This window comes from Neoarius graeffei, chromosome 12, assembly GCF_027579695.1.
Source record: "Neoarius graeffei isolate fNeoGra1 chromosome 12, fNeoGra1.pri, whole genome shotgun sequence".
In the NCBI taxonomy this organism is placed as follows: domain Eukaryota; kingdom Metazoa; phylum Chordata; class Actinopteri; order Siluriformes; family Ariidae; genus Neoarius; species Neoarius graeffei.
In genome coordinates this window covers 23499057-23513406 of record NC_083580.1, presented here as the reverse complement: position 1 = coordinate 23513406, position 14350 = coordinate 23499057, and the positions used below count along the sequence as shown (strand labels likewise).

General features: G+C 40.7%; 1 protein-coding gene across 7 annotated transcripts in view; it reads right to left on the bottom strand.

The window, feature by feature from the left end:
• shroom3 (shroom family member 3) overlaps nt 1-14350 on the bottom strand; it is a 277424-nt gene that overhangs the window by 41118 nt on the left and 221956 nt on the right. For all 7 annotated transcript variants that reach the window (XM_060935697.1, XM_060935696.1, XM_060935699.1 and 4 more), the window contains 2 exons: nt 5285-5419; nt 1668-4680 (listed from right to left, as the gene is read on the bottom strand). In XM_060935697.1, the coding sequence (XP_060791680.1) occupies nt 1668-4680; nt 5285-5419 (3148 nt within the window). The remainder of the gene's footprint in view (nt 1-1667; nt 4681-5284; nt 5420-14350) is intronic.

Sequence of the window (14350 nt, the reverse complement as noted above, 5' to 3'; positions counted from 1 at the left end):
CATACTATATACTGGAAAGTTTTAAACTCCAGCATTATATTATATTAATATATAAATTAAATGTTAAGCATGAGTCAATGACTTGACCTTATTATGCACTTGGAGCAAGATATACTAAGTATTAGTACTTTGTGGCAGAAAAACGTGAAAAGTATACTAAAGTATACGTTTTAGTATTAAAGTATAAGTCTTAGTATTAATGTACTTAGTCTTAGACTTTTATTTATACTTTTCAGTATAAGCCAAGTATACTTCACTATACTATTCTTAAGTATATAAAATATAGTTTATAAAAAGTCAACTTCAAGTATACTTCTGCAGTTTTAGTAAAAAATAAGTATACTCATAGTACACTTGAATAAACTTCTTTTTGCTAAGGGATGGGCTCATTTTAGGAATTCAAAAAAGGAATTCTCCGATGGAAACATCACTTGTAGAAGTGTTTAGACTTAAATGGAGGATATGTAGAGAAACAGCTTTGCTATTTTCATAAATAAAGATTTTTTTCATTTGTCTTAGAACGTTTTGAATATATACACACACATACACACACACTCTTAAGACTATATTACAGACTTGATGGAAAAATACTGGTTGGGCTTCTACAAGATGTGTGCAATAAAAGGAGTAACATTTCATTACGATCAGAACGGACACACTGGTGTCTTTGGAGCTTGTGTTAAACGTGTATAAAGACCAAATTCTGTAAGTTCTAACTCACTATCTCTTGCAATCCCTGTAATAGCTAACGGTCATGTGAAAAATGTTTACGTCCTGGGTAATTGCTCTCAGAGATAAGTGGAGCTCCTTAACCATGCGTTATGCCTGAATTTGTGGAAGTTTGTCAATTATCTCCCATGACTACTCCCTGTAGTCACAGAGGAACCATGTTTATCACTTTAGCGCATCTGTCACAGCCATGTCTGCCGCCAGGCTTAGTGGCACCAAACAGGAAGTGAAAAGATTTGAATATTTCATGGCGTGGGCACCAAGTTGTTTCTTCCTCATCCTTAACTGTGAAAAAAGAGGGATGAGACAATGTCTCTTTCACCTCCTCACTACAAAGCTCATTAGATTAATTTGAAATATCGAAATATGGGCTTGATCTTGTCCTCTTTTTGGACTGAGTTCAACATTTCAGATCTAAGGTTTATTTACCAATATTGCTATCTTCAAGAACTTTTTTTCCATACTTTTTTTAATACTTATTGTAATGGGGAAATTATAAAATTATATTTTGGAGCACAATGAAAAACATGGGTTATATTTAATGCAGTGTCAATTGGCATTCACATATCAATTATTTGCATGAAGAACAATGTTCTGTGCCTCAAAACGCAGCCTTTAATGTCACATTAATTATGCCAATGATATATATTCCATATTTTCCATGTTCTTGGATCCTTGCGCCACTGCATCCAAATAAGAAAGCCCATACTATGGGATACCCTTTTTGGATGGTGATTAAAATTAGACAGGAGTTATTAATTAAATTTGAAGATATGAAGTCACGTCACAAAGGTAAACAATTCAACCTTACAGCCATATAACATGGATTTCAAATACTAAAGTTTGGTCCATAATGATGAATAGTACAACTGAAAATTATCTAATACCAAAAGAAGAACGTGTTATACAGTCTTAAGATCTTAAAGCAAGTTTATTACCAGATTGTGGTTCTCCACAGCTGGAGAGGATTTTGATCTGAAGTGTTGAGAAACAGGACGACCTTGATTGTGATCCAAGAGGTCCTCTGCAGAAGCTGATCTCCCTGAGCCTCTGGCTGGAACAGCTCTTTCAAAAACTTCATTCAAGCAATGATTAGTAGGGGCACTGGGGAGGCGAACCAAGGCTGGACCTGGAATGGTTCTCTTTGCTTGCCTTTCTGCTTTCTGTGGTTCTGCACTCTGTGGTCTAAAGGCAGACTGAGAAATTTCAGATTGAACCTGAGTTTGGGTGTTCCTGTTGGAGTGCAATGGATATTGCACATTGGCTGTAACAGTGAAGGACTGGCAGTTAACTTCAGAGACACTCTCTTGTCCTGGCTCCTGAAGAGAGCCCATGCTAGTGGTGGAGGTTCGGCTTTGTGAGTCCATGGATGAACAGGAAGTTGATTGCATGTAGGCACTATGAGGACGATGAGGACGTCCATCCATCCGTCGACCAGTTTTGCGCTCCACGTAGTCGGCCAAAGCATCTTGCTGCATCTGCTTTAAGTCAGGTCTTGAGGTGGTCAATTTAGTACCTGCATTACGAGTAGCTACAAGTTCAAACATCCTTCGTCGATCTGCAACACTTGTCTCAGGAAGTTGGAATTGCGGTGGTGCCTTCCTTTGAAATAGGCCAGACTCTTGATCAGACGCACCAACCTCATGAAGGTTCTCAGGCTCAGAGTATGACAGTTTCTTTTGTTCCATGGTAAGTCGTTTTCGTCCACATATTCGCATAACTGGAGGCCCTACAGGAGGGACTTTTGGAAGCTCAGGAGCATTGGTCTTGTCTGGTAGTTCAACAGGAATAACATGCCGTTCTTTAGGAGTGTGTGGAGAGGTGATGGGTTTGGAGCTCATATTGTTTGCCTTCCTATCCAGGGACATGTGCTTCACAGGCACAGGAGGAGGATTTATGCTCAAGTCTCGTCTTCGGAATGAAGTGGATCTCAGCACCTTGGACTGAGCATCTTTGATGCTATCTCTGTAGGCTTGAGTAAAGGTAGTGTCAGGAACTGTGCCCAAGATGTCCTGATGGTCTTCTTTCCATTGGATGGCTTTGCTGTTTTCCTCAAGATGAAAGGTGCTCTTGCTCCTATGAAAGTCTTTGCCATGTTCCCCATTAAGTTGGAAAGAACTCTTGCTTCGTTGTAGGTCATGTGGTTTCCTATGCTGAGCTTGATCAGTGCTCACATACCTAGGTTGCAAGTCCTGTGATGATTCTATATTTTCCTCATGGCTGGTACTCCAATTTCTCCCTCGAGGGACATACCCTTTTTGCAGATCTTTCAGCCCAGACAGAGACCTCTTGGCACTATGGGTAGCCTGACTTGGACAAACTGAGGAACTGTAACTGGAGACGCTATGACTGTGACTACGTGGTTTGGTCTGCTGTCTCTCAAAGTGACTGATTTTCTCCATTACGGACATGCTATGTTCACTTTGGATGCTGCAATGGCTAGTAGTACTCTGTGGGCTTGCACATCTCTGGACCTCTGCTAGGGCATTCTCAAGTCGGGTGAGGGGATGATCCAGATCTTGGTCCCTCTGTTGATAGGTGCTGGATTCATTGTGGAACCTACCTGAAGTGTTGATTCTTTGATCACTTCCTTGAGGTTGAGCATGTTCCTGTAAAACGTCACACGATGAATAAAATGGTTGTGGATGGACATTCTGTTCTTGACATCTGCTTAGCTCTTCCTGTCTAGGTTGTCTGTAAGGTTCCATAATATCCATGCCATGTGAGTATCTGGGCTTCTCTCGCCTTGGCTGAACAGGGGTGTAAGGGTCCTTTCTTTCCTGGCCTATAGACATCACTGGGGGCTTGGACCCCTGTGTTTGGAAATGAGACCTGTAATAGCCACATTTGCTCTGTGGGTCATCTTTCACCTGGTTTTGTTGTTTCGGTTGTGATTGGACAGAGCCGGAGTAGGAAGCAGTGCTTTGGTATCCATCTTCTGCTGCCATCCTAACACCAGAGTCTACTCCTCCACAGTGTTCTTTTTGAGGAATGGGTTTGCTCTCCTTGGCAAGTGCTGGGTACACACTACTAGAGCTGGGGTTTGTAGTTGGTATCTGTGCAAAATGGGGTTCTGGCAGTGGAACAGGATAGATGCCAGTGGGCAACATGGTTGACCCAGGCTGCGATAAAGGTGGAAGGCTTTGCTTGGGTTTAATTGTTGGGCTACTCTCAGGACTCTTTTCAATTACAGTGTGAAGTTGACCCTCTATTCCAAATGTTGATTTTCCTGATGCCACAGAGCCACTGGAGTGATGCCAAGAACCTTTGTGAAGAGCCCGCAAAGACCGACCCTGCTCAAGACTGGACCATGAGCTGGGCCGCTCATGGTTCCGGGTGGCTGCATAGCTGTCACTACGTAAGGGAGGTGAAGGTACCCCCTTCAGGTTTTCATAAGAGTTGCCATTGTGTGTTTGACCCCATACTGGTCCCGCACTGTGACGATGAGCTGTGACTGTACCACAACCACTGCTACTGCCACTGGTACTGTTGGAACAGTGACAAATGCTGCCCTGTACGCTTCCACATCTTGACTGTGCTTTGCTCTCATTAGTTTTTACAATTGCTGCGGAAAGGACCTCATGCTCTGAAGACACGCCTTGTTGAGAGTCATAGACAGCGCGGACATAGCGAATATCTGCCTGATGTATGCCCTCTGCAGTTCTATGTTGAACACTGTCCATGGAGTAAGACCGCTCCTTGCTGAATGATGGCCCAGCTGCAAGGTATTCTGGGATACTCGAGCTGGTAGAGAAGGAACTATACGCAGAATCACGTTTGCTGTGCAGATGGTCAATGCTGTTGGAGGATTTGGAGACAGACAGCTGATTGCAGGAACTGTAAGCAGGGTGTGAATGATCTAGGCTCTCCATGCTTCCCCTTGAACTGTACTGGTCTGGACTTTTCCTCAGAAATCCTGCATCATAACCTGACAGGTCTGTGGTGGAGGCACTGTGATTAAAAAAAAAAAAACAGTAAAGCTAAATTTTGTATGTACGTAAGTTAACAAGAAAAATGTAGAAACACAATACAGAATGTAGAGTATATGACTGCAGAGTTAGAAGGAATTATTAAATTCTGTTTATATATGTAAATCAACCTCAATATGTTTCACTGTAATTTTTAAGATTTCTTACACAGCCAAATAACAGACTTGAAGGTCATACAGGACAGAATTTTATGGTTTTTTTTCACGAGGTGAGCAGCATGCAGTAGCCCTGGTTATTGAGATGTTATTGGAATCACATAGCAATCTTCTTGGAAAAATGGACAGTGGTAGTACTATCCTTCATGTGCATTATGGGTTTTGGTTAAATTAATGATTGCTTTGGACTTGGATCAACATCAAAGAGAGTCATTTGGTTCCTGTTTAGAGATAATAAAATAGCATAGCTTTAAACAAGGTGGTATTATTTTCACTCTTCGTGTGTAAAATGATATTCCTTTGAGGACTAGACAGATGTTCACTTGTTGAAATGGAAACCATAACAGTGTCATTCTAATGTACATTTACTTTTCTTTTTAGAGATTGTTTTAACATCTATTTCTCTCTGACCTGCCATGGTAGCTTTGGTGCCAGGGAGCCCCCATGGCACCCTGAGATATCTGCATCATGCTGTCAGAGTCCAGAGGGCCCTCACCCAGCTTAGTGGAGTGCCAGGAATGGGGACGGGACCCGGGCTCACCGCTCCTGTAAAAGGGAGAGAAATTAAATCAGTTGCCAAAGCATACAAAAAGCAGATGGGGACAAAACTGCAACACTGGTAACACTGATCACTGGCACACATGCCTAAATTGTCTCACTCTCACAAACAAATATAGAACTGTTCAAAAATTTGGACACACCTTTGTGAGGTCATATTTTGATAATTTAAAGCAGATGTATTCAAAATTGTTCCCCCCCATGAGTCCCACTTTCCAGTTTTTTGAGAACTCCGACCCCCCGGTCACATTTTTAACACATTTTATTAACAGGAAAATAAAACTATATACAACTAAAATTAAACCACTCTTATAATACAGCAAAAGGGGGAGGTAAATACAGTGAACAGTCTAATGTCCTTCGTGAAACCATGAATGGTTTCTGACCATTGCATGAGTTCAAAGCAAACAGTGCTTTAAATCACTGTCCAATTACATCCATCCATCCATTATCTCTAGCCGCTTTATCCTTCTACAGGGTCGCAGGCAAGCTGGAGCCTATCCCAGCTGACTACGGGCGAAAGGCGGGGTACACCCTGGACAAGTCGCCAGGTCACCACAGGGCTGACACATAGACACAGACAACCATTCACACTCACATTCACACCTACGGTCAATTTAGAGTCACCAGTTAACCTAACCTGCATGTCTTTTGGGGAAACCGGAGCACCTGGAGGAAACCCACGCAGACACGGGGAGAACATGCCGACCATGGGGCTCGAACCCGGACCTTCTTGCTGTGAGGCGACAGCGCTAACCACTACACCACGGTGCTGCCACAATTTGTTGTCAGCATATTTAATCTTGCTTTTTCCCTAATCAGAATATTTTGGCGGCATCCCTAATTCCTATATATAGTTAATTGATGTTGATTGTATTTAATAATGTATTATTTAATAATAGTGAAGTTGGACATACATAATTAGCTTTTATTTACGTAATGAAATAAAAAAAAGAAAATCTCCATTTACTATGACAGAAAGTAAATCAATGCATCTTTCAAGCGGATAGCTCCAAACACCTTCACAACTGTCAATCATTCCGAATTCATGTGTCGATTGGCTTATCTGCCGTTTTTACTCGGGACAAAAGAAGACCACTTTTTTGGCGCATTTTTGTATTCTGCTGTTTTACTCCTAAGCAAAATTTGGAATGATTGAGAGGTCACAAATACCCCCCCCCCCAGTTCAGCCGCACTCTACCTGCAATTTCTCACAATCCACAGTTTGAATACTTCTGATCTAAAACTTACAACTGAAAGTTGCTTCGGAGACAAATTTGGAATTTTCAACAGAAAACATTAAATGAACACTACATTACCGTTCATTTCGAACTAAGGGCATGCTGAGGACTTTCCCCACACAGCCTAAGCATATATGGGACGCTGATTCCACATGAAGCTGATTGAAACAAGACCGTGCAAATATATTTTGAAGAATTTAAAATACTTTTGTAATGTAGGTATAGCCAAATGTTTGAGTGGAACATGTGTACATTAACATCATTTAAAACCTAATAAGCCTTCTTAACATATACATTCCTATAACTTTAAAACTAGGCAAAAAACAGACATTTATTAGACTTTCAAAGAAGGCAAAGGAATGCCATTTAAACACTCAGATGCTCATTGGCTCCACGGCCACCAGATGCATCCAAATGCAAAGTGCAAGAGGAATATGGATTTGGTTCTCTATCAGACCTAAATAAATAAATAAAAAAAAATCCCAAATTCCTGGACTGAGAGTTTGGATTGTTTATGGACGAATGTCATGAATCGCTCACATATAACAGAATCAGCTGGCAACTGTTGCCAATAAGACAATTTTTTTTTTTTTTTGGTTGAAAACACCTAATCAGAAATATAGGAAAGCAGCAAATTCACACAACTCCAAAATGCTGGTGAAGCACTGCTTTGAAAAAAGTTTTTAATAGTTATTAACTCTCTTTCATATTTCAGAGAGAGAGAGAGAGAGAGAGAGAGAGAGCAATAGTTTCCACATTTATCTGTGGATGTGAGTCTGATGCTCGTCTGTGGTCTGTAAGGTAATTACAGAATTGTATCAGTCCTCGAAAAAAAATCTCCCAGCCTTACTTGCCCAATGGGCAAGCAGCACCCAAAACATACTTGCCTGAAAAACAATTCCACTTGCCCAGAGCTTCATTTTATTTTGGAGAGGACAGAATGTAGTTGATTTTTTTTTTTTTAATAGGTGAAGCAGCATAATTATCATAAATCCACAAAACTATAACACCAATATATGCACACACAAAGAAATAAGTTCTAATAGCAGAGGAATGTCTCATCTCATTATCTCTAGCCGCTTTATCCTTCTACAGGGTCGCAGGCAAGCTGGAGCCTATCCCAGCTGACTACGGGCGAAAGGCGGGGTACACCCTGGACAAGTCGCCAGGTCATCACAGGGCTGACACATAGACACAGACAATCATTCACACTCACATTCACACCTACGGTCAATTTAGAGTCACCAGTTAACCTAACCTGCATGTCTTTGGACTGTGGGGGAAACCGGAGCAAACCCACGCGGACACGGGGAGAACATGCAAACTCCGCACAGAAAGGCCCTCGCCGGCCCCGGGGCTCGAACCCAGGACCTTCTTGCTGTGAGGCGACAGCGCTAACCACTACACCACCGTGCCGCCATAGCAGAGGAATGAATAATTTAATGTAATAATTAAGCTGTGTCAGCCCTGTGATGACCTGGCGACTTGTCCAGGGTGTACCCCGCCTTTCGCCCGTAGTCAGCTGGGATAGGCTCCAGCTTGCCTGCGACCCTGTAGAACAGGATAAAGCAGCGAGAGATAATGAGACGAGATGAGATTAAGCTGTGGAGAGTTTTGAATGAGTATAATAATAATACTGGAGCTTTGTTTCTGTTATCAAAGGAACCCAGTCCTGTGCAAAATGTCACCGTGGAACCAGAGTGTAGAAATGAACCTACAGTTCGAGAGAGTTCTGTACAAACACACTGAATTTTACAACAGCTGCACGCATGTGAAATGGAAATAAATCGACTCAGACAGAAAAAACTATTTTGGATAAAAGTGTTACTGTCTGTTACACACTGATCAACCTGTGAGACTCAGCTGTGCCTTTGAATAGAGAATAAATGAAAAGGGAACTGAACATTAACCGTTTATTGAGATGATTATTATTACAAGAATGATTATAGTTACTATATGACTATAGCTACAACTGGAATGTGCCGATTCTGTTAGCGTTTGTAATTACTGTACCAGCCACTATTAGATAAAAATAAAATCTTACAATATTGTTTGAAAGTCTAAAGCAATATCTCATCTCAATATCTCTAGCCGCTCTATCCTGCTCTACAGGGTCGCGGGCAAGCCGGAGCCCATCCCAGCTGACTACGGGCGAAAGGCGGGGTACACCCTGGACAAGTCGCCAGGTCATCACAGGGCCGACACATAGACACAGACAACCATTCACACTCACATTCACACCTACGGTCAATTTAGAGTCACCAGTTAACCTAACCTGCATGTCTTTGGACTGTGGGGGAAACCGGAGCACCCGGAGGAAACCCACGCGGACACGGGGAGAACATGCAAACTCCACACAGAAAGGCCCTCGCCAGCCACGGGGCTCGAACCCGGACCTTCTTGCTGTGAGGCGACAGCGCTAACCACTACACCACCGTGCCGCCCCTAAAGCAATATATTTTACTATTTTACAAATAATAACACTTCAGATATTGTTTTAACAATAATAAGCATCACTGTATAAATGATAGAGTGCAGATAGCTGTCTAACTAGATGTCCTTGGGGTTGATGAAACATGGAGGGGTGGGGATACCATCTAGCCCACAGTTTAGGTCAGAGCCCTTTGACAGTACTGTAAATGCTTTGGCTTTCACAACATTCTGTTCCCAAAAGTTGATGTCGGGAAATAGTCTTTACACAAAGAAGGTTTTCTTGCTTCTGTAGTTTTTTTAAACTACTGTTCTGTGTCGGGACTTTTCAGGGAAAAAGAAGGTATGTTCCAACATGTAACTAATGCTAACGCTAGGCCACAAATCTGCACCGTCACTCCAGTCATTTTGAAGAATTTTGTACGGATCATAACCGCTAATAAACTCTAATTTCCGTGTATATCTATCGTTTGCTTCTTCCTGACTAAGATTATCCAAGTAATCCGGTAGTAGAACTTTTTTAGCTGTAGTTTTCTTCGGATAACAGCAACAGACGCCAGATATCTCCGCTTGGCTTCAGTATGTGAACAGCCAATCAACGAGTCCCGTATGTGTTTACGATTTTTATGTCACGATTTAAAATCAATGGGAGACACCCTTTGTCAGCTGTCCACCAATCACAGGCTCCCATGGCACAATGGCGGTATGTTGATAAATATTTAGAAAATAAAAATGATATCATTACAAAATATATGAAACCATCAAACACAATGAAAAATTTATATATATATATATATATATATATATATATATATATATATATATATATATATATATATATATATATATATGAGTGATTCCACGCTTATGGGTACTGAAATGGGGACATGAACTTATTCACCTAAAACCATTTCTTTTTTTACCATCAGGTCACAAAACATGTAATCTTTAATGAATGATATGTTAAAAGATAACTTTAATTTTCTGAGATGTAATAAAAACATTTATATGCCAAAGTCAAGCCTATGAGTTCCAAAATGATGTCTGTTACATTACTTCTGTTACGATTGTCCATCTCGCGTCTGTTACAAATTAATTACAATCTAGCTCTATACCATGTTAATCTTATTGAAAGAATGTGTATGTTTATTCTACTACACATGTTTATTAATTATATTTGCTAAAACATCACCTTCCTATGTTTCAAAAAGTAATTCTACATTGTTAAAATTGAGAATATATATATGTCCACAACGCTTCTGTTACGTTCTGACTTTGGCATATAAATATGTTTTTATTACATCTCAGAAAATTAAAGTTATCTTTTAACATATCATTCATTAAAGATTACATGTTTTGTGACCTGATGGTAAAAAAAAGAAATGGTTTTAGGTGAATTTTTAAAAATAAGTTCATGTCCCCATTTCAGTACCCATAAGCGTGGAATCACTCATATATATAGATAGATATAGATATATAGATAGATGGATAAGGAACATTATTCAGTGATATCATTGATTATTAGCTCCAATCGTGATATAAAAACTCCAAGTTTGACACCTGCCCGCTTCAACTGCACTGCTGGCACACGATGTCCCTCGATGACCCTCGTTGCCCTTAGACAATTGGTATAATTACGTCATTACGTGGAACCCTCTGAGCCGAACTTTTCCAGTACACTCAAACACACGCATACTTCGACAAATTATAACCAAAAACAAGGAAATTTGAATGATTTCCTCAAAATATTTTTTGCACTTTTATATTGGATCTCCTGCGCGGGCCTCGAGCGGAGCCCCATAGGCATGGAGTGTGGATACATAAAGAAACCCATCAAGTTGTTTTCTGATGGTTTCGGTCCTGTGCGTGCCTGCCACCGTACCAGTGTTATAGTAATTATCAGTCATACACACCACCTAGTGACCAGTGTTCTAGCCGGTAAAGAAATAAAACAAAAGAGGCTGGCTATGGTATAAGAAAATTCTACAACCCAGAAACAGATGGGAGCTTCGCTTTTAGGCAGTGCCTAAATCTATATATTATATTGTCGTGTTAATGAATAAAACTTAATGCATTTCCCGTGAAATGAAACGAGCTACTTTAGACTGGTTCCCTGCTCTCTTAGCACCTGTGTGCCTGTGCTGCTTAAGTTGCCAGCGTTAACTTTTGTCGTCTAATCGGATGATTATCATTAAAGTTTTACTCGTCCTTGCATAGACTTTAGTCGTCTCGGACGATTGGACATGATGTTTTTTGAGCATTGTGTATACAGTATACTGTACCTAGAATCGGATTCAGTGGCTCTGAAATGGCTCTCAAGTGATTATCTGATTGTCTCACATGTCTATCAGTGACTGAAAAAGTAAAGCCAAAAAGTACACTGCATAAACCGAAGTAGAAAAACCTAAGTGACTAAAAACTTAAGAAAGCAAATAAAAAGGGTGATCTTCTGATGAGACGCAGGGCACTTAAAATTGGGTGGATAAACAGGAAATGGTCTTGTCTACATTCAAAGGAAGAACTAAACAGTTCTCATAATGGACAAATAATGGCTCTACATTTCTGACATATTTGCTCTATCAAGTAATCAGACATTCCACTTGTGGTTTTCAGAAAAGAGTTAAACAGCTGAACAGTGTTTTGCTTATGGGCTTTTATCAGACAATTTTAAATCATATACAGTGGTGCTTGAAAGTTTGTGAACCCTTTAGAATTTTCTATATTTCTGCATAAATATAACCTAAAACAACATCAGATTTTCACACAAGTCCTAAAAGTAGATAAAGAGAACCCAGTTAAACAAATGAGACACAAATATTATACTTGGTCCTTTATTTATTGAGGAAAATGATCCAATATTACAGATCTGTGAGTGGCAAAAGTATGTGAACCTCTAGGATTAGCAGTTAATTTGAAGGTGAAATTAGAGTCAGGTGTTTTCAACCAATGGGATGACAATCAGGTGTGAGTGGGCACCCTGTTTTATTTAAAGAACAGGAATCTATCAAAGTCTGATCTTCACAACACATGTTTGTGGAAGTGTATCATGGCACGAACAAAGGAGATTTCTGAGGACCTCAGAAAAAGTGTTGTTGATGCTCATCAGGCTGGAAAAGGTTACAAAACCATCTCTAAAGAGTTTGGACTCCACCAATCCACAGTCACACAGATTGTGTACAAATGGAGGAAATTCAAGACCATTGTTATCCTCCCCAGGAGTGGTCGACCAACAAAGATCACTCCAACAGCAAGGCGTGTAATGGTCGACGAGGTCACAAAGGAACCCAGGGTAACTTCTAAGCAACTGAAGGCCTCTCTCACATTGGCTAATGTTAATGTTCATGAGTCCACCATCAGGAGAACACTGAACAACAATGGTGTGCATGGCAGGGTTGCAAGGAGAAAGCCACTGCTCTCCAAAAAGAACATTGCTGCTCATCTGCAGTTTGCTAAAGATCACATGGACAAGCCAGAAGGCTATTGGAAAAATGTTTGTGGACGGATGAGACCAAAATAGAAGTTTTTGGTTTAAATGAGAAGCATTATGTTTGGAGAAAGGAAAACAGTGTATTCCAGCATAAGAACCTTATCCCATCTGTGAAACATGGTGGTGGTAGTATCATGGTTCGGGCCTGTTTTGCTGCATCTGGGCCAGGACGGCTTGCCATCATTGATGGAACAATGAATTCTGAATTATACCAGTGAATTCTAAAGGAAAATGTCAGGACATCTGTCCATGAACTGAATCTCAAGAGAAGGTGGGTCATGTAGCAAGACAACGACCCTAAGCACACAAGTCGTTCTACCAAAGAATGGTTAAAGAAGAATAAAGTTAATGTTTTGGAATGGCCAAGTCAAAGTCCTGACCTTAATCCGATTGAAATGTTGTGGAAGGACCTGAAGCGAGCAGTTCATGTGAGGAAACCCACCAACATCCCAGAGTTGAAGCTGTTCTGTACAGAGGAACGGGCTAAAATTCCTCCAAGCCGGTGTGCAGGACTGATCAACAGTTACCGCAAATGTTTAGTTGCAGTTATTGCTGCACAAGGGGGTCACACCAGATACTGAAAGCAAAGGTTCACATACTTTTGCCACTCACAGATATGTAATATTGGATCATTTTCCTCAATAAATAAATGACCAAGTATAATATTTTTGTCTCATTTGTTTAACTGGGTTCTCTTTATCTACTTTTAGGACTTGTGTGAAAATCTGATGATGTTTTAGGTCATATTTATGCAGAAATATAGAAAATTCTAAAGGGTTCACAAACTTTCAAGCACCACTGTATAATTCCAGCAGTGTTTTTAAAACATCTTATGTGATAACTGTTTACTCCACAATTTTATACGAAAATAGTCATGCAAAAAACAGCTTAGAACATGCTAGTTCCCTCTTGTTTGGCCCAATACACCCTGCACTTAATTGACTCCATATACAAATATCAGCTATAACATTATAACCACTGACCGGTAAAGTGAATAACACGGATTACTTCATTACAATGGCACCTGTCAATGGGGTGGGATATATTAGGCAGCAAGAGAACAGCCAGTTCTTGAAGTTGATGCGTTGGAAGCAGGAAAAGTGGGCAAGTGTAAGGATCTGAGCGACTTTGACAAGGACTGAATTGTGATGGCTAGATGACTGGGTCTGAGCATCTCCAAAATGGCACATCCTGTGGGGCGTTCCCAGTATGCAGTGGTTAGTACCTACCAAAAGTGGTCCAAGGAAGGACAACCGGTGAACCGGCGACAGGGTCATGGGAGTCAAAGGCTCACTGATTCAGATGGGGTACGAAGGCTAGCCCATATGGTCCAATCCCACAGAAGAGCTACTGGAGCACAAACTGCTGGAAAAGTTAATGCTGGCTAAAACAGAAAGGTGTCAGCCTTAACTTTTTCAGCAGTTTGTGCTACAGTAGCTCTTCTGTGGGATTGGACAAATTGGGCTAACATTTGTACCCCATGTGAATCAGTGAGCCTTTGACTCCCATGACCCTGTTGCCGCTAATATCGGAAATTATTATACATACAAGCCGCTTTTTCCATGGAATAAAAACATATTCTATTCCCTTCTAGTGGGTTTATTGATGGCATGCAATATTATCATATCGCTTATCCTCCATGTCTTACTCCACTCTCCCTGATGGAGAATGAGCGTGCAATATTGTTACAATATTGCATGTTGTCAAAACAACATGGCATCACACATCAGAGCTCATGCGAAGATCCAATGACAAAACTTT